General features: G+C 45.0%; 2 protein-coding genes across 2 annotated transcripts in view; one reads left to right on the top strand and one right to left on the bottom strand.

Annotated features, from left to right (window-relative positions):
* RECQL5 (RecQ like helicase 5) overlaps positions 1 to 10,591 on the bottom strand; it is a 39,413-nt gene extending 28,822 nt beyond the window's left edge. The window contains exons 1-8 of the mRNA XM_068413269.1: positions 10,516 to 10,591; positions 9,827 to 9,957; positions 8,438 to 8,559; positions 6,061 to 6,579; positions 5,229 to 5,334; positions 4,661 to 4,772; positions 2,178 to 2,340; positions 1,732 to 1,814 (exon numbers count right to left, since the gene is read on the bottom strand). Coding sequence (XP_068269370.1) covers positions 1,732 to 1,814; positions 2,178 to 2,340; positions 4,661 to 4,772; positions 5,229 to 5,334; positions 6,061 to 6,579; positions 8,438 to 8,559; positions 9,827 to 9,947 — 1,226 coding nt within the window. The 5' untranslated portion in view covers positions 9,948 to 9,957; positions 10,516 to 10,591. The remainder of the gene's footprint in view (positions 1 to 1,731; positions 1,815 to 2,177; positions 2,341 to 4,660; positions 4,773 to 5,228; positions 5,335 to 6,060; positions 6,580 to 8,437; positions 8,560 to 9,826; positions 9,958 to 10,515) is intronic.
* Positions 10,592 to 10,693: 102 nt separating this feature from the next.
* The window catches only part of SAP30BP (SAP30 binding protein), a 31,289-nt gene continuing 21,756 nt past the window's right edge, over positions 10,694 to 20,226 (top strand). The window contains exons 1-3 of the mRNA XM_068413283.1: positions 10,694 to 10,820; positions 10,917 to 11,026; positions 14,081 to 14,128. Coding sequence (XP_068269384.1) covers positions 10,706 to 10,820; positions 10,917 to 11,026; positions 14,081 to 14,128 — 273 coding nt within the window. The 5' untranslated portion in view covers positions 10,694 to 10,705. The remainder of the gene's footprint in view (positions 10,821 to 10,916; positions 11,027 to 14,080; positions 14,129 to 20,226) is intronic.

The raw sequence follows: 20,226 nt of genomic DNA, 5'->3' as shown, positions 1-20,226 counted from the left end.
TGGATAGTGAATAGAACTGTATTAATTCAAAACGTAAAAAAGAAAAGCAATGTGGCATTCCTTTAAATAGCATCTTAGTCTCCTGTACAGTTATGAGCAGGGAAGCCAGCCAGTGGTGCTGCAATGTGCGACTCTGGCATCCATATGGCATGTTATACAGTAGGAAGAATGTACCAAGCTGGGGGAGGGAAGAAAGAGTATGGGAGACGTGATTTCTAATTAGGTTAGTGATATTCCCTTACAGAAATCTCCCTATGTACCCAGTGAACTCCTGTTTCCACTACTATTCATCTAAGCAAAGGAGAATGTTTTCTCTCTGTCCTTGCTCAGTTATTGCCTCACTGCTACAGTGCAACTCTAGAGAAGGTCCTCACTTCAGATAGCAGTCGGGCTCTTTACAGCATGCATGAAGTGGGAGATGCTCTAAGATGGTTCCATGGAGCCTAACTCATGCCCTCACTGCCCAGGACACCACCCTGGAATGTCCTGTGACCGCTCGTGGCTTGTGCAAGGTTAGTTCAGTGATCCCAGTCCAGTTCTTACGGCACTAGTGTCCATTCCAAGAAACGACTGTCACGACTAACTCTACTGATAACCAGCTTAGGAATCAAGGAGAAACAGATACCAAGACAAGGTTTCCCAAGGTTAGCATCTAACCAGATAGATACAGCTGCCTCTGAGATTATACAAAACCCAGACACAAACAGCCATCTGGCCACTTCTGCCGTGAGCTGGTAACACACACCAGAAGGAGCAGAGCTGCTTAGACAAGTAAGTGGATCAAACTCTTATAGCAAGAAGCCTCCTAGTAGCTACTTCCCAGAATCACCTTGACTTTGGGCAAAGAAGTGCTCCTTCAAATGCCCCAGGACTACTCAGTGTTGTGCCATACTTCCCTACAAGCAAGACTCTCCCAGAGCAACCCCATAAAACCAGGATTTGTTTACCAAACATGACCACAAGGAGAGAGCACCTTCACTAAGGCATCAGAAAAGAAGCATGTGTTACATTCACACTGAAAAAGTTGCCCTAGACACAGGTGTGAAAAATGAAACAAAATGCAGACTTAAAAGCAAGACACATGTTGACCATTTCCAGTTAGTGAACACACACTGCTCTCTTACTGGCAAAATTATAGCTTTGGTGTCTTATCCAGCATAGAATAGCAATTAGTACAATTACAGCTTACAAGTCATGAATTAGACCTGAACAATGCATGTTGCGGTTGCTAGTCTGCATTTAGATTGGGCACGTCCATAATTTGAGCCTGTTTCTGAAACATTCTAAGCACCATCAGGCTCCTTCTAAGGTCAATGAGACTTAGAGAAACATGAAATCTAAATGCTTCCATCCCATGCTGATTAGGCTGTTTGTCTCCTTAGAAGAGAGATGATGTAGTGAAGGAGGTAGTCAAAACAAAAGCAAATGCAACTAAGTCAACCCATCATCAAAGATAGAACATAGTAAAATTCATAGCCAGAGGAGTTATAGTTTAACATCACCATGTCACTTGGTCAGGCTCCGAGACCAACGCCTCAGTTAACTCAGAGGTGAGAGTGAGTGAGAGATGTCTCAGGGACACCTTCCGCAGTCCAGACAGCAAAATATCAGGTGATTCATTCAGTATTTTCTTTTTGCTGGACATGCAAGATCTCAGCCATAACAATGCCTCAGAAGGGATAGGGCATGGCTTCACCAACATTAGACAGTGTTTGAAAGAAGTGCACTCACCCCAGCTCCTCGCAGAAGTTCACAATGGCATCAAAAGCTGTCATCACAGCTTTGTCAGATTCTTTTAAGGTGCCTTTTTTTTCCTGAAAGTAGACAGGGACAATAACTATAGTCTTCAATTTAAATATAAACAGATAAAGAAACTCTAGCAATGACCAAATCCAACCCTTCTGATCAATATGGCAAACAGGTACAGACACCATCCTGTCTCTGCTCCACATTTCTGCTCACCCATGCCTATTAGAGCTGGAGCTGGGTCTGGCAGCCCTTTCCCTTCCTGCTTCACTCCCTTCTGTTATCCCTTGAAACAGGGCTACAGACAGCTCTAGACCCAGAAAAACTCATTTCACGTTTGCATATTTAGAGATCACTGCAGGCAACAGGCAAATTAGATCAGAGCAAAGGCAGCAAATCTAGGCAAGTGGATACTATTCTGCAGATCTTACTTGGATGTTAGAGAGCTCCTTCTTAATCAGGAAGCTGACTTGATCCCGGTCATTCCTTGAGTAATAGAGGCGGCAGCAGGATGGCTTCCCATCTCTCCCAGCTCTGCCAGATTCTTGGTAATAGCCAGCCATTGACTTAGCAATATTCCAATGGGCAACAAACCTGCGTGTGATAAGACAACAGGAAACATAAGGCTGCAGGTTTCTCAGATGGCTGCACAGATGACTGTGTGCCGTTTGTGGGTATCAATAGTAAAAAAATAGGGCAGCAAAAGCATAAAAGACGGAGGATTTAGCAAAGCAAGGGATTTTGCACACAGAAGTTTAAGTCCACTTAACATGAGACACAAGGAAAGCAGCAGAGCTATAAGAAAACAAATGCACCTGAACAACATGTGAGCAAGATGTCGCTCCAAATGGGTGGAAAAGAATGAGCACATGAATATCCCAAGCGTGCATACAATTGTACGGCTATGGAGAGCGCGAATAAGGACATTGATTTAAGGAGTTTGGGAGCTTTTACCATAAAATACAGCATTAATAAAAAAAGTCCTATTTATTTTGTGGAACACAATTTGAAAATGACAGAACACAATCTGAAATACTCAATTTTAAAAAGAAACTTCTTTGCCAACAAAGTCTGCATGGGAAATTCTGTCTCACCAAGCTCACTTGTAGATGAGGGCACCCTTCCCAGCCAGCAAATACGACTATGAATTGTAACTAAACTGTACGTAATCTCTGACGGAAGATTTTCAACACACCACTGCAAGACTGCTTTAGACCTGCCTGTACCTGAATATTCAGCAATTCAGCTTGTACCTGTGATTTTACAGTACAGTAACTCTGCCAATGTTTTAAATACCAGTCTGCCTCAAAACCAGCATGTCCCAGAGGCAGGTATGATGCACATGGGTGTAGCAAAAGATTAAATGACAAAAGCAAGCAAACATGTTTCTCCAAACACAAACACCCCAGGAACAGGCCAAGCAGGAAGCATTAGAGCCCTACACATTTAATCCCCATCAGGAAGTTTACTGAAGGAATTGATAAATAATCTCAAACAAAACCGAATTAGCAGTGAAGAGAGAGGAGCAGATTCCGTCAGAAAAAGAGGCCCCTGTTTTCCCTTTTGTCCAGAAGAGTCACCTCTAGAACTTGTCAGACCTGATCTTACTCGATAACGTATGCACGAATGCTCAGAACTCTGCCAATACAGAGCGTAGGCTAAGCAGCAGTGCCTTGTTGCCTGAGCTTGGGTATAATGTCCTTTAAACTATTAAAAAATATCCTGTAAAGTCATTTTAACTCCATTCCTTGGAAACTAACCAGATTACACGTGTGTTTCAGCTATATTTCACTCTCAATCAGCCCTATGCATTTCAGTTACCCTTTACCTTTTTTAATGACCCCAGTACTGAACAGGGTAGAGCGGTTTCAGCAGGTCATTAATTCATGCTGCTATCCTGGGAGACTTCTCATTTCTCTGTTGGGTAACATGCATCAAGCAGTAAAATCATCTGTCATTGCTATGGGATTCTGTTATCCGTCAGCACAGTGACACAGACCGAAGGATGGCAGTTGTGAACTGATGTGATTGTCATTGAATCATGTCCTGCCCCTCTCCCGCAGCGTTCAGAGGAATTGCTTTATGTGGATTTTAGAGTAAAGATCAGGTCCGTGCGTGGTGGTGTGTGAGCTGCACCCGAGTTATCCCTCTACCAAGTGATCACAGCTCACAACACTAACTCAGCACAGCTATACTGCGGTGCAGGAATTCTAACAACACAGGGCAATTGTGGTGACAGTTAGAAGTTCCAGAGGAACAGCAACTGAAAACACGTGCAAAGTTTCTGTCCTTGGACTAGAGCTGTATTTTTTATATGGTTATTGCCATTTGTGAACTGCTATTTTTTTTTCCCCATTGCACTGCAAAAGGAGATCTCTAAAAAAAGCTGGCTCTGACTATTTTGGTAGAGGGTGTATGAATTATTTTAGGTGCAGATTTTCTTCCCACTGCTTTTTAACACCAACTGTTGCACTAAGAGAAGTGAAAGGGACAGCTGTGATTGCATCGAGATGGCTCTTTTTGAAACCCTGGAGGGTGTGGCAAAAAACAAGCATTCCTCCAATTTTCTTGGTTTTGAAGATGACTGGCAAAGAGGAGCTCTGGTGCCTTGTTTTTAATTTGTTTACAAAACCCTTCCAGGTTTGTTTTTGCTGCTTCTAAGATAAAAACCCTCCAGCTCTGTTTTTGTGGGTTTTAGCAAGTGTTCATCAGGCATTTGAATCAGATGTATCAGGTAACGGAGAGATTGAGGTAACAGAGAGATTGAGGTAACAGAGAGATTGAGGTAACAGAGAGATTGAGGTAACAGAGAGATTGAGGTAACAGAGAGATTGAGGTAACAGAGAGATTGAAGCTTTTCCTTCCCACTGCTCAGGTTTCAGTCTCTGGTGGTGCACAACACAGCCCCACACACCTGACGTTTGCTTTGTCTACTCCCATTCCAAAACTGATGGTTGCAACAATAACGGGAACCTTCTCCTCCATCCATTCGTTCTGGACTGAAGTCCTCTCAGCTGCCTTGAGTCCTGGGAAGGGAAAAAGAGGGAAGGAAACAACAACAAAAAAAGAGAAGAAACAAGAGGATTTTCTTCCTCCTCCATTCCCCCATTGCGAGCCAACGCCCTCACTAAAACTGACTGATATACACACTCCTTTGCCCATGTTTAAACTGGCCTGTGATCAAGCAGAAGTCAGCAGCAGCTGTTTCTATTCCAAAGAGAAAAGTTTAGATCCCTCTTGGGATAAAAGCAGTTGTTATATTTAGGCCATGCAAGACCCAACAAAACCAACAGTTCTGGAGTGAAGGGAATGCCATTCTGTTGAAGGCCCTGTACTTACCTCACAGACCCGCCGCGTGAGCATCAGCCACATTGCAGACCACGCCTAGAAAGCTGTTTTCTAGGTAGCCCCAACCCAGGCCTTAAAGGTGGCACAGTTCAGTTCTACCAGCTACTGAGAGATGCAGCTGCAGCTTCCAGTACCTGCGTGATACGCCTTGGCTTTCACTCCTCGGTAGCTCAATTCAATAGCCAGCTGGTCACACACATCCCTCATCCTGCAGTACACAATGCCACAGCCGGAGTACACCTGGGCAGACAGGAGAGAGAGTCTGGGACACTGTCTGAAGCCAATCAACAAAGCTGCAGTCACCAGTACAGCGGAGACAGGAGGGATGCCTAAAGCTCCTCTCTTCTACAAGCTGATCCCCCAGCAACTGACAGATACTGTTGCAGCACAGAAGTAAATCAGACATAAAGAGAGTTTCTCTACAAGTCCTACAAGGCCCAACATCGACCACATATGGTCCCCCAATCCTCTCCCGGCGGGCACAAGGCAAGAAGCAGTCTCCCTCCACCTTACAGATAAACTCAGGGCAGAGGCTATAACTGAGTTGCTGACAGTTATTTTGGGAATTAGTGTTAGAGCAGGAAATTCAATACAACACTCCAAATGCTTCTGTTCATCCTCACCGCACTAGAAGAGCAGAACACAATCAAACACACAACGATCGCCCGGGACTTGACAAACCAAGACAGAAATGCTAGTCGCATATTCCTAATCCTTTTCCTTTTAGACCAACCCCTTTCTGAGGATACCTCTGAAAGAAATGCAGCCTTCATATTCTACCTATTTTAGAGGAACTAAAAAACATACTTCTAGAGGAACTAAAATATATATGTGAGCACTTTCTTCCCAGGGACTTCCTCCTTCCCGGCCACAGACCTGTTGGGGCCACACCAACCACTGGAAGGTCAGTGACCATTATGGTAGATTTTGTTCAGTTTAGCCTTCTTCCCCAAACGTAAAACCTACCCCAGTGGTGTTCTTCACTTCAAGTGCCTTCAGACAGAAATCCTTCAAGTTGGTGTATGGATCAGTCAAAAGCTCTTTGAACTGCACATCATAGAACAAGTTAGATCTGAAGCAAGGAGTCTTAAAGGTGGAAAGCGGCTGCTTTAGCTTCAGCGCTGCCACAATGTCCTCCTGGACCTGCTTGGTGGCAGTGGCAGTCAAGGCAACACACGGCGTGTTGGGTATGCGAGTGCGCAAGGTGCCCAGCCGTAGGTAGTCAGGTCGGAAATCGTGGCCCCACTGGGAAACGCAGTGCGCTTCATCGATGATCAGGTAGGACAAGAGGTTTCGGGACACCAGAGAGTTCAGCGTAGGTTGGAAGGAAGAGGCGGCTGCCATCTCTGGGGTGATGTACAGAAGCTTTACTTGGGGCTTCTCACTTGCTAAGTCAGCCAGGATGGTCTTCTTTTCCTGGGCAGAAAGCTTGGAGTTCAGAGAGCAGGCTTTGATCTTCAGAGCCAGCAAGTGATCCACTTGATCCTACAGTAAATACAAAATTAAAATTAAATGAAAAGCAAATGGAAATAAAGAAAGTCACCATCACCAAGAAAGACTACTAGGGAGATCCAGGTGAGGCCCCAACTTCCACCTTCAGGATCGAGTCTTAGGACAATGTACACCTACAGTCTGGGTATTTAACACTTCAGCTGTAGATGCCTTTATCTTCAGCTGTGAGCATATGTGTCCAGCTCTTACATCCCACGTCATTTTTGTGCTTCCATTCACTTTAAGACAGTCTTTTTGCTGCTAGGGAACACCAGCAGGGATCTGTGCAAAATAACTTGGCCACAGCGAGCTGAAACAAGCCACCAACACGTCTCAGTATTTACACTATCAAGTGGTCACAGATGGAAAATGAATATCCCTACCCTACAATAACAGAGTGCATTTCATTCCAAACTAACTAAAGGATGTTATAAACACAGCTGAGATGGTACAAAATACAAGGGTCATGCAAATCACCACTGCAACGGAACCACGTCTGGATGAGAATCATGCCATGAAAACCAAGAAGAAAACATGGCATCACATCCAGATACACCCAGATGAACCCTGGGCATACAAATTCACCTCCCTATCCCTGCACTGAGCCATTCGCTTGCACTTGACTAGCACGTAGCATTTCAGAAGATATGAATAGTCCTGAAAAATGGATATCATTATTTCACTCAATAACTGGTTTCTGTGATTGATTTAATATCCACCATTTTCTCTTCACAAAGCCAGCTCTCAGCCTTCCCTGTAATAAACTACACAGACTACGCTCTTGAAGTTTGGCTACACTGAAAAACATCATGATCATTTCAGGCACAGCCACCCCATCTCAGGGCTTGATGAGAAGAACCTCTGAAGGTTCACTCCAGCTCTGTTCCCTAAGACTCACAGAGCCCATCTCAACCTATTTGTCACTCTGACACATTCTGCTTCACCTGCAAATCTCACCAATGGTAATGTTTTAAAATTTCATTTCACTGATAAAATATTATCTGTGCTGGAGCTTAATCCGAAATCCTTGCACTTGGAACAAATTCACTATTTATAACACCTTTCTGAGACGTGTCACCAAGCCTGCCCTTAATTCTTAATGCGTATTACACTGAGACTGTAAAGGAGTTAAAAAAAAATCCACAAAAAACAAAACCCAAACCAGCAGCCTACACCACCAGATATTGTGCAATGCTAATCAGATGCTTTATGGAAGTCTAAGCAATGCTACAGCTGCTCTTACAGGGAAGTGTTTCTCCCAACAGGTGATAAAACAGGAGAAAAGGCAAAATACAGGAAAAAAAAAGGTCTCTCAGATGAAAGTGCTCAAGGAGCAGCTCTGCTAAACCAGCTTCTTCCCATGACAGAAAGACTGAGCGCAACAAAAAGTCATTTTGATGCAGAACAAATTATGCCTTCAAAGGCAAGTTCATTATTCCCAGAGTTGCTACTTTATAGGTAAAATGGCACTTTTCTTCTGGGGAAAGATCCAGTTTGGTCATTTGAGGTACTCTGCTTTGCTGCTTCTGTATAGCACACTGGAGGTAAAAGACAACTGGAGAAAGTGGAGGAAGGCTCCATTATAAAAACCACCAGGTTATTATTAAAGAAGAAAAACCTCCCTTTAGAGAACTCCAAGGTATCATAACAGAGTTACTCTGCTCTGCAGCTAAGTTCCAGTCTCTTCACCTATCACCAGGGTAAGGAAAACACACTGAGACATCAAGATGAGAAGCCAGAGGCAGGCCAACAGCAGAGGCTCGTGGACAGAAAGACCAGAGGCAGCCGTGCCTCCAGCATCTCCCGACCCCCTTCACTGCCTGCTTTTCCACAGCTAACAGGAGACAGTTACCTGAATCAGTGCAATCAGAGGTGAAATGACAATGGTGATGCCCACTGCCAGAACTGCAGGAAGCTGGTAGCACAAGGATTTCCCTGCCCCTGTGGGCATGCATACAAAGACATCCTTCTCGCCTGCAAAGACAACAGAAGAAAGCTCAAGGCTACTGAGTGGTGGCGAGTTCCCAGGGCTGTTGTCTGGAGGGGTGGGCACAATGTCTTATAATCTGTGAGAAACAGCATATGTGTGCACGTACCGTCTGGGATACCAACAAAAGACACTTCATTTTATATTCTGAAAGCACAGCAATACTTTGCGTGCCTGCAATGGTTTCCTTCAAAGAATCTCTGATCACTTTGTAAACGTTTAGAAACAGCCTTACAAAAGTACCAGAAGATACACAGAAACCAAGATAAAGGGAAGTTAAACAAGTTATTCGTGCTAATTCTCTTCCAGACAAGCTGCTTTCACTCATACAGACCTCCAGTTACCAAATTACCAGCCCCATGACAGATCTTTACCACATCCTCTTAAAGCTTATCCCAGAAAGGTACCGCATGAGAAATAAGGGCTGGAAATCTCAACCACATAGACAGTATCGTGCAGTTAGTAACTGTCGCTGCGCTGAGCAGTATCCACTTCGAGTCAGGGAGATGCCAGCGCACGCAACGGTAATGGGCAGAGACACCCTGCTGAGAGCACACCCCTCTTGGCCGGGCTGTTGGCAACAGTGTGGCTGCAGAGCTGGTGGTGACAGGTGACAACTGTAACTCTGTCCCGAGTGCGGAGTTTGACACTGTTCTCATTCACGTTGTCAGACCTGCCAGGGGAGCTGACGGTTGGCAGACTGTATGCGTGAGCTGCCTGTCCAACCAACAGCGGTGTGGTGGGGATACGTTAGCACCAGCAAAATCGTGTTTCAGATAATGGCCACGTGATTCAGAGAACGGATAGAAACGATGCCAGCAAATCAAGACTTCTACTGGTATAATCTCTAACATCATCTACAACAAGGACAGGTTTACTCTGAAAATGTATAAATGTAAACAGCTTTGACCTCATCTGACCATAAACCTGCTGGCAGATGCCTCCAGTGGAGATACCAGCAAAACTGTACTTTAAGGTTTCCTATTTTCTGGTTGATGCAGTACTGGGGTTACAAAACAAATGCAAAGGAGAACAGGCAGGGCAAAGTCGTGCTCAGAGAGCTTGTGTGCAGCACGTGCTCCTGCTCCCATGTCACTGAAATGATCTCAGCGCAGAGGAGGGCTTGGAGGGCTGGGTGGTCCTGCCTAGCCCAGGTGAGGCGTCTCCTCAAAACAGGCGTGACACCAGCTCCTGCAGCTCACAGGACGATGGAAAACCAGCCGTGTTTCACACCTTTCCGATGTTGAGCCTCACCTCTCGCCACAGTCATGGTCGCGCTTTCCTGCAGGGAAGTCTTGAAGGACTCAAACCCGAAGACCTTTCGCAGCGTTTTCCGGACCCTGCCTTCCAGGCCCGGGGGAGCCTCACCGCTCATCCTGGAGAAGCTGTGAAGGGTGACAGGAACCGATGCTAAACCCAAACGCTGCCACCCTGCTCTGGCCGAGCCCTGCCCCGTCCCGTCGCCACCTGAGTGACATCCCCATGGCTGCACTGCCAGGTTCCCACCCTTTTCTTAGGCTCCCCCAAGGATGCTGTCCAGGCCCTCTCACTGGAGGGGACCCCGGTATCGTTTATTTGGGGATGGACCCGCGCTGAGGCCTCCACAGGGGGCAGGGCCGGGCACGGCTGGGGGCTGAGGGGGACCATAGCGGTGGGGGGACCTCGCTGCGCCCCAAACCCGCCCGCACCCCGACATGACGGGGGGGGGGACAAGGGGGGGAGGCGGGTCCCTTCCATCTTCAAACTCCCCCCCAGGCGGGCTGTATCCTTCCGCCGCCTCATGTCCCATCCCCGTCCCCCGCCACGGCCGTACCCCTCCGCGCCCCGGCCCCTGCTCGCTCGCACTTGGTCAGCGTCTGGCAGCTGCTGTCGCGGCGCCGTGCGATGACGTCATAAGCCGCTCTTAAAGGGCCAGCTCCCCCCGCAATAAACGAGCCGCTCACCTTTTATCCCTCCACTCCCTCCCCCATGGAAACCCTGCTCCGCCTCGCTGAGGGATTTTCTCCTCTCGCCATGCGCGGACGCCGGAGCTCTCCCGGCTTAACGTAAGGCGGAAGAATGAGGTAGGTGTTGCTATGGCGAGTTGCGCCGGTGACGTCATCTCCATGCGCCGGAAGTCCGCTGAAGCGGAAGATGGCGGCGGCGAAGCGGAACGTTCTCTCTTCGTTAGCGGTTTATGCCGAGGATTCGGACCCGGAGTCGGATAGCGAGGCCGGGACGGCGGGAAGCGATGGGGGAACGGCTACGGGTGAGGGCGGGGAGGGGGGCGGGGAAGATGACAGGAAGGCCCCGCTCGTTGCCGGCTCCCCTTTCCTCATAGTTTTCTTTTTCCCTTCCTCTTTAGGGGAGAAAGGAGGCCTGGTCTCGGTTGGGTACGGAGATGACGACTTCACCCGCTTGGATGGGGATGAGGAGGGCTATGAAGAAGAGGATGATGAGAACAGCAGGCAGTCAGTAAGTACCTCTCATCTCTGATCCCTTTCACGTGTTGCAGAGGCTTTTCTCTCTCCAAAGAAAGTCCCTGAGTGGCAATTCATGATGGAACCCGGAATATCTGCCTCCTGGTGTGGGTTTCAGCACTTTCCAAATACTTCTGTTCACTTTGTTTTCAAGTAGAAAGCATTTGTCTTGAAACCCATCAGCAGCTTGGTGCAGCTCGTGTTGCTTGTTACTAACTGTGTAGATGCTGTTTGACTTTTATGGGAAAAAGGCTGGTTACAAGTCAATAGCCACACTAAATGAGAATTATTCTTTAAGTGTAGCTGAAGCATATGAGAACTTTGTAAGAGGAACACACTATTGCATGCACAGCTGGAGGATTAAAAAGAATAAATTTCTGTGATGTCTTAAGTTATTCTTTTGTGTATAACTCAACCTACTCACTACATCAGGTTACCTTGATGTAACAGTGTCCTGTCTAGATGTGAGTGGCTTTTGTTTGTCATAGGTGCGTGGTGTGTGTATAAAATCACCTAAATACCAAGATAACTGATGCACTGTGAGGCAGGGCGTGTAGCTCACTGTGAGTGCAGCTATAACACACAAAAGGATATGTAGTTCTGTCGTGTCTGTAGGAGCAAAACAGTAAGTTTTCAGGGAGGGGTGGTTCTTGTCGCCTTTCTTTCTCATCAACCTTTTGCTTACTACCACATTAAGAATGTGTTATCTTGTCTCTGTTCTAGTTCTTTACCGTGTAGGCTAAAAAAGAGGGCTGTGTTACTATAACCTTTCCTCGTTGAGATCTACTTTGTGTGCGTTAGATCAGTCTCTTATGAAAAACTCGCTGCTTCTGTCATCCGTTTTCCTGACTAGCAAACAAGAAATTTGTCAGGCTCTTGTTCTTGCTTTTGGTCTTGTTCTGTTGCTAACTGGAGAAGGTGCAAGCAATAGCATTCAGGGTCTGCCCCTGTCATCTGGCTTAGCAAAGTAGTGAAGCTTCTTTACTGCTTTAGTGACTCTTTGTTTTCTATCCAAAATTTCTAGACCCTCCTTCAATGACATCTTTTTAGTTTAAAGAAAGTGGTGGGTGTGATCCAGATGCTTGTCCAGATCAGCTATGTTCAGTTAGCATTGATAAATTGGCAGGTAAATGGAGTAGCCTTTATTGCATGCAAAATTTTCAGTGCAGGTTGCAGCTGTCCATCATCTGGGAGGTACAAGTTGCTGTTCTGATCGGGGCACTCTGGTGCCAGCCCGTAGCGTTCGCATGTATTTGCGGTTCCTGTACAGGTGTGGGCACGTTACACAGGGTGCCTTCTCTCCAGTCTTGCTGCAGGACAGCAATGCTTGTTTTTTTGCATTAAGTATTCTTCCACCAGAATTGAGAGCTCCTTGATATTGCTTGTTCTAGTAACTTATATTGGTTAGGAATTGTTTTTAGAAAGCAGTGCAACTAGGACTCGGGTTGTCCTGGGCTTTTATTGAAACAACTCTGTGCTTATATTATCTACCTTAACAGTGACTGAAAAGGCTCAGTTTTTTTCAGAGGCAGTTCTCAGTAATGCTGCTTTGTTTTTTGTTGTTTCAGTGATATCCCCTGCTAGGTTAGGAGGGTTTGGGAGCTGTTTCAGCTACCTGTCTGTAACATGAATGATTCAACCCATTGTTGCTTTGTTGAAGATTACTTTTATCTTTATAATGTAGGTGGGACTGTGGAAGGGAGAGGAAACTCATTTGTGATAAACACCAAGTTACTTGGTACTATGGTTCTTTTCTAGTTACAAACTTACTGTTATTAAACTTTGACAGTTAAGACTGAATTATTGGCGTTTGTGCATCTTTCAGAAAGGTGAGCTGGAGAGTAGCTGAAGGGAAGGAGTTTGATGTCTCACTCCTGTGGGATAAGCACGTTAATTCAGGCAATTAAAACTTACTGACATTATTGTGTGGTCAGTCTCTAGCTTGCCTTGCCAGAACTTGCTCATGTGCTAATACTCTGAGGTTGGCATTTTGTTGTAAACTCTTCCTTTCAGTTCCATGTAATCATCTCACTTTTTTTTTTTTTCTTTTTGAAGCTGAAACACCAAGTTCTTGTTTTGGGGCCAAAGTTGAATTTTGTGGCAAAGTTTGGAGGGAAAACCATTCCGCTGAGTAGTGTGAGCGTGAAAAACATTTTCTGCTCCTCAAATTTGTTTTGAACCCAGAGTATGTATTTATGTCTAGAAACACGGGTAACTGTAGGATCCCAGTGGAGCAGCTCACAGGGCAGTGGAGCAGTAGGCTTGCCTACCAGTTGGGACCAAAGCTGGAGCTTACTTCTCACACGATGTAGAACTTTACACGAGGCTGAGTTCAGTATTTTAAGCTCTCACGGGGCAGAAATTTGCCCAGTTCTTTGATTTATTTCTGGGTTGAAATAAAAACTGAATGGAGTCTGTTACCTAAAAACAGTGAAATGTCAGTTGTTCCCTTCTGTGCAAGTTCACGTCATCTGCAAGCGAGGCTACGAGAGCGCTGCGCTAATCAGAAAGATGCGGTGTCAGCTGGCGTCACCGGATCTTTGGAACTTGGTGCTAGGCCAGACCCTCACCAAGCCTGCGTGTTGGGTTGGATGGCAGGCCAGCTGTGTGTCCTCTGTGTGGTGCTGATGTGTGCTTGGGAGTATAATAGGTCTTGCAAATGCTGCTTTTCCTGTGAGTACTGCTAGACAGAGGCAAGTGCAAAAAGCCTCCCCGCCAACTGGAAGAGACAGAATTATCAAATGACAAATGCTTTTTTCCCAGTTCTGTTGCTTCTTATCATCTAGTTCTGAGCATTCAGGAGCTGCATAAGTTTTGAGGGGGACATATGCTACTGAGTGATGCTTTTGCCTAAAAAAATCCCCAAAACCCAACCAAACACTTCTTTCCCTGACTGTAGGACTTGCTTTCTAGTCATGAGTGGGTGGGGCAAAACTACCTTCCATGGAAAGGGTCTTGGACTGCTGCTGAATGGGAGCCCTTTGCTGTAAGTGCAGTTACTTGCCAAGCCTGCTCTTTAAGCTTAATCCTGTAAATTCTTGTCTTGTAGGAAGATGACGATTCAGAGACTGAAAAACCTGAGGCTGGTGACCTAAAGGTATTTGGAAGTGTGGTATGGTGGTGGGGGGAAGTTCAGTATGAGAGGAATAAGTCTTAACAGCATGGCTTGGTGTGTGTTTGTGATCTTCCGTAGCTAGTTCCATACTTTTTGTAGCTGTAACGTGTTTTTCTGACTTTAGTTCTGGCTTATGCCAAAGGTAGTTAACCAGTTAGGCTACGGTCTGCATTCATGAACTTAGTCATCTTGTGCATTAGATCTGAGGGAGGTTTTCTGACAGCGTCTCACCTATTTTGCAGGGCTCTGGGAGATGTAGTATTTAGTACAGAGTTCTCTTATGACCTGTGTTAGTTGGAATACTTTCTTCATTTAGAACAACTTAATGAATAAATGATCTTGTGCTCCTAGACATCATGAAATGTGTCCAAATTGATTCGGTTGTCTCCAGCTCTCTTTCTGTCCTTCTGAATGAAGCAGTTTTGTAAAAGTTGTATTTAAAATTTAAAAAGTGAAATAAGATCCCCAGATGACAGGTATCATAAATTGCTGAAGTCGTCTTTATCTTGGGGTTACATCTTGTTTCTGCTGGGCAACAGGTATTTAACAGCACATAGGAACATACGTCAGGGTAAAAGCTGGAAAACAGACAGAAGATCAAATCCATCTGCAACTTCATAGAGAACTGTGCTCAAATTTTTATGCTAGTTCAGTCCCCATGCAGTGTAAGCGGTCTGGTGGGATACTGAGTGAATGAGAGTTGCAAGGGCCTTTATTTTATCCAGTAGCTTTCTCAAGGATGCCGACAGACTCTAAGCTCTGCTAAGGAAACCAGAGGACTGTGCTGCAAACTGAAATTCTGTAGAGCATTTTAATTAGTGTAGGGCATTGATAATCAAGATGAAGGCAAATGAATGTGTTTAGCTGTTCTGCTTGAATTAGTTCTATAGCAGCACCTTCTTCCAGTTTCCACAATGTTTTTATGGGTTTATAGTGATACATAGTTGAAAATCTTGGCAGCTGTACTGCAGCTGAAGTCTCTTGCATCTGTGTGTGAAATACCATTGATACCTTTGGCATACAGGTAGGAGGCACTTGGAAATGGAATGTACTGTCTTCTTTCCTTGTTGCAAGAAAAATAAATTACCTTTTTTTTGGAAGAGAGGAAAGGGTAGTCTCTCACTTTTTATCCTTTTTCTACTTTTAAATTTTTGCCATTGTTGCTGGTAAGCATGCTAGCAAGATGTTTCTGTAAAAACTGCTGTATTCAGATGTGTACTGTGAAAGAAGAATAGATGGGTTTTCCTTAAAAGAGAAATTTGGTGTACATCACCACAACTTCTGCAGGAGGACCCTGTTGCAATTGTATGCATTTCTGTCTCCTGAAAGGGCTCTAGAACTTCAGGGTGATGGAGAAAAGATCTGGCAAAGAGAGAAAGAACAAAATCAGACTATAGTAGCTCTTGTCTGAGTAATGATGCATTATGGAAATCTTACCACTGAATTGTGTGGCTACTGCTTTAATATGTTGCTGATGTTTCATTTTGGCTTGTTGGAAAAGCCTCTTGATTTCAGTGAGTTCTGTGTGCGCTGTCTAGGTGTGTTTTGCCCTTCTGAAGAAGAGCTACACATGGCCATGGAGCAGTGTTTCAGCTTCAGTGGGAAAGCAAAGAAACACTTAATGTATTAAAAGCATTTGGTATCTTGGGTACAGTCTGCAGTAGGAACTCTGCAAGAACTGAAAATGTAAATTAAACTTAAAAAAAAAAAGAAAAAAGGTAAAATGTAATTCCTGCCATCCTCTCATGGCGTGAAAGGTGAGGATTTGAGAATAGCAGGGAGGCAACTCTGAACTTCATCAGTTTCAGACTTCCACGTCATCCTCAATAGACGTCTTCATACATAAGTGAAAAAGGGAGTAGCCTCCTCTGGCGTTTTGGGGTTTTTTGAATTCTATCTAAATAGCCAGCTGGCACTCGGGGCAGAGGTGGAAGCACACCTTTGCTCCACAGCATACTGCAAGGCAGCCCAGTGCTGTGCTGGTAATAGAGCAGGCGCGTTGCTGAAGGGCATTCTGTGGGGCACTGGTGGGGTTGCATTAGCCATGCTGTTAAGAAATTCACTTGGGATGGGAAGAGATGGAACATCGTTGTAAAAGTAGTTTTACTTGGAGCAGTTACAAATGTTTCCTATCGCCCTTTTCCACCAAGTGGCAGTGTTCTCCTCGTTCTTCCTTATTGCTTTGAGCTTGCAATATCTGTGACAACTGGTAAGAGTTCTAGTTACTGTAAACCCAAAGTGCGGCAAAAAGTGAGGCACTGGATTATAACTCGCTAACACTTCTGGGTAACTTTCTTCTGTTTTGTCCCAGCTGAGTGCTGTAGTTGTTCTTGCTCTGTATATTTCATTGTAAGACATCACAGACTGGAAACATGTTTAAATAGTTATTACAGGCTCTTTATAGACGGCTAGGGCTTTTCCAGGGTCTGAATCTGACTACGCAGAAGGTAAATCCTTTAAAATGCATAAACGAGGTAAAACCATTGCAATTTGTCAGTTAATTATGGTCTTTTCAAGCCCTGAATATACATTCAGCTTTTTTTTAGTGTTTGCCTCTTTGCTCATACACTGAATGAACTACTTGGAGATTATGTCTTGAATAATTGACCAGGACGCTTGAGCCAGGTTGTGTGGAGGAGGAGTTCCCTTGCTGCTGGTGCATCCTGTGATTTGGCCTCATTCTGCACCTGGATAGCACCAGACACAAAACCTCCAGAAGGTTCAGTTGGTGTCAGTCATGGCTATAGACTGCCGAGACTGGAAGTGGGGAATGATGTAAAAACTGTCTGGTAAAGTGATGGTGGGGAGAGTGGAATTTGGAACCTGCCTCAAATAGCCCCAATGGGGAGCTGTTTTTCTACCCCACCTATGGTGTTTATATTTATCTCGGGTTTTTGTCTTGATTCCAGGGAGTGTGCCCTTGCTCATCTCGATCAATCACCTGAAAGCATTCTTCCAGAGCAGACTTCTGGCCTGTAGGATTCTCTGTTACTGAGCACCTGTGAACCAGTCCCAAACACTCTGTTCTTGCAGCAGAAAGTAGAATCCTCCTCTTTAAGTAGCAAAGTCAGATACCTTGTGTCCTGTAACAGCATTTTGAAGTGCCTTAGGGACTGGTGGAAAATGGGAGATTCAAATCTAGGTAAAAATAATTGCACTTCCAAATTTCGCTCTAGGAGGGTGTGCTCAAGCTCTGGAGCAGGACATATTTGTTATTGACCAAAATCACTTCAGGGGCCCCTGGTTTTAAGTGAGCAGTCCCCAATTGTAGACAAGCAACTGTCTTAAAAGCACTTCAGAAACAAAGCCTTGTGCTTAGAAGGGAAAAGAAAGGGTCAACAGAAGCTGCTGGCAAAGGTGTGGTGTTAAAGATGGAATCCCACAGCCTGGACAGGTTCTTAATGTCTTTTCCTCGGATAATGGAGCTGTGGGTGCAAAACAAAGGATGTTGTGGAAATGGGTGTGAAATTTGGTGTTCTGCTGGCATTGGTTGGAATGACGAGGGTTAATGGGCTGTGCAGTGAGTGCAAGTTGCTTGGGCTCTTGCCAGCAGCTGGCTATGGTTACAGCCCTGACGCAGTAACTAGATACCAGCCTTCAGAGCTCACTGAATGGACCAGCCCTGCAGGAAGAAAGAAAACGAACCTTAAAAGAAATATTGACCTTGTGCTCCAAGTCTCACCTGAGGGGTTCTGTACTTCATATTGTCGGGCTGGATGAGTAACAGGTTGCAAGCGCTGATCAAGGACAGAGCCCAGCCCTGCAGCTTGGCGCACTGGCGTTTTCGCAGGGGGAAATCATTAACTCTTGAGCCTTGATTACGGTATCAGGACTAGCCAGTGCAGGAAAGCTGATAAATATTGCCACTCCCTTGGCAAGTGAATGCCTGACACATGGTAACAGTTTTTCAGAGCAGGTGGCTACTTTGATGTTTTCCTTTTCTGGTTTTGATTTAAGGGACCCCTCTGCATCCTGGTGGCGTTGTATGGAGAGGCAGCCAAGCTGGCATCTAGCAGAAGGGTGTCAAACTTTCAGAGGAATACTGTATTTCTGAGCATGTCTAAGTAGCAGCTCTTGATAATCATCAACTCTTTATTATGTTTAGCTTTTATTGATCTAGCATACCTGTAAAGTAATTTTACTGTGTTATGATGCATAGGTGTGTACTCATACTGAGATAGAGGCTTTTGATTGCAATGTTTTTTTATCTTGCCTGTCCATTAACCTGTTTGTTTAAATACCAAAATTATCTTGATTTAAAGTAGAAGTGGTAAGTGCTAAGAACCAGTAAATGGGGGTGTGTGCAGTAATGTAATCCCTGTAATTAACTCTTATTTTGATAAGGCATATTAATTTTTCTGAATTCAAGATAAATTCATCAAACCAGATTCTCAAAAGATGCCTGAACCTACTCAGGAACTTTCACCTCAAGTATAACTGTTTCACTCTGAAAAAGGGGAAAAAGTGTATTTGGGAGAAGTTGTATCCCTAAAGCACTGCTGTAGCATTTAGGTATTCCACGGCAAGCTGTATGGAAGGAGCTGGCGCTGGTGAGCTTTAGAAAATAATTTGAATCTTTTACTTTGGCAGTGGCAAATTATGAAGGTTGCTTAGGAAATACCAGCCCTTGATGTTTTCAGTTATTGAGAGGTAGGCTTAAAAATTCTACTTAGAATATGCTAAAGGATATATAACTGAAGAATAAGTATTAAAACTGCTGTTCCACCCAAAACCAGTGCACTCTGGGATGGCTGAAGTCGCCATGTATTAGTCTTCGTGCAGTGGCTGGATCTGGTAGGATGTAACTGGTTTGTCAGTGTGTTGTAGAAAGGCACTCCCAGTGCCACATCAGAAACAAAAAAATTCCATTACCATCTTTTTTGTTCTGCCTCCTCCTTGGCTTTTTGATGCTGTCTGGGTTAGTATTGGCCTCTGATGGGCAGAAGAACAGCTGTGTTTTAAAAATGGCCTTGTGTTATGCATGGCTGTGCTGCGTACCTCTTTGTAAACACTTTCAAAGTGTGAACTGTGCAGTTTCCAGGGCCAGGGTTAAGGTTAGATCTCCAGTGGTTTGTTTCCCACTCATTCCCTTGCTGTGAGCACAGCCTGAAGGTGCCTGTGGTGAGCACTGTAGTCTCGGATTCACCTTTTTCTGTATTCTGGCTTCCTTTTGATATAATTGTGTAAAATGCTGTCTGTGCTTCCAACTCTACAGATTTTTCCCTCGTTTCAGGTTCAGCACACTGTTTTCTAGCACCCTGTCGAGGGAACCAGAGAGTATGGCAGTTTAGGAGTCAGCACTACATGAGGAGAGCCTTTAGGGGGAGCAGAGTTAACTCAGCTTCTAATTCCTCTATGCTCTTAGAGTGAGTGCTCAGACATTACAACAGCTGATACCTGGTTCCCATTTTTTAACTACGTGGTTGACCGTAGCTATTGCCAGAGAATATCAGCGGCGGTTAAACAGTTTTGCACGCAGGAAACAAAACAGCATTTGGCATCTTTGATTATTTTGCCCCTTGCCCCATGTACTTCTGTGTCTCCAGCTCTGCCTGAGAGGGAGATGGATCACAGCATTGTTGCTCTCTGAAGCTGGCTTACCTACTTTAGAGCTGCTGGCTTCAATCCAGCTCTGGAGCTGTTTGGAAGATGAGACATGTCCACGGACATGCTTGTTCCTTCCTCCCCGCCAGGCATACATGCTGCGGCAGACTCTTCACTCCCTGCAGTACTAAATACCATGGATTATTGACACAGGTGTGGCTTGCCTTTCTCCAAAGGAAGAGACAGGCTTTTTCTGTTTGTCTTTAAACTTGAAGAAAAGTCCTTTCTGGAGCTGCTTCCCCTTGCATATTTCACCTGATAAAGGTCTAAGTTCTTCAAGTCCAGTTCTGTTGTTGCAATTATTTCTGTCTGGTGTACTGAAATAGGCTGTTCTGAATTTGCATGTCAGTGCATGTCAGAGTGAGAGTCTGAACAATCAGCACAGATGGAGGATTGCCTCAAATACCAACAAATATCTGAAAATAGCTTCTTCCAGCTTCGCTGTTCTGGGTACAGAAGGACCAAAATCTGCGAAA

Source organism: Nyctibius grandis, chromosome 15 (assembly GCF_013368605.1).
Source record: "Nyctibius grandis isolate bNycGra1 chromosome 15, bNycGra1.pri, whole genome shotgun sequence".
In the NCBI taxonomy this organism is placed as follows: Eukaryota; Metazoa; Chordata; class Aves; order Nyctibiiformes; family Nyctibiidae; genus Nyctibius; species Nyctibius grandis.
This window is presented reverse-complemented; position numbering and strand designations above follow the sequence as displayed.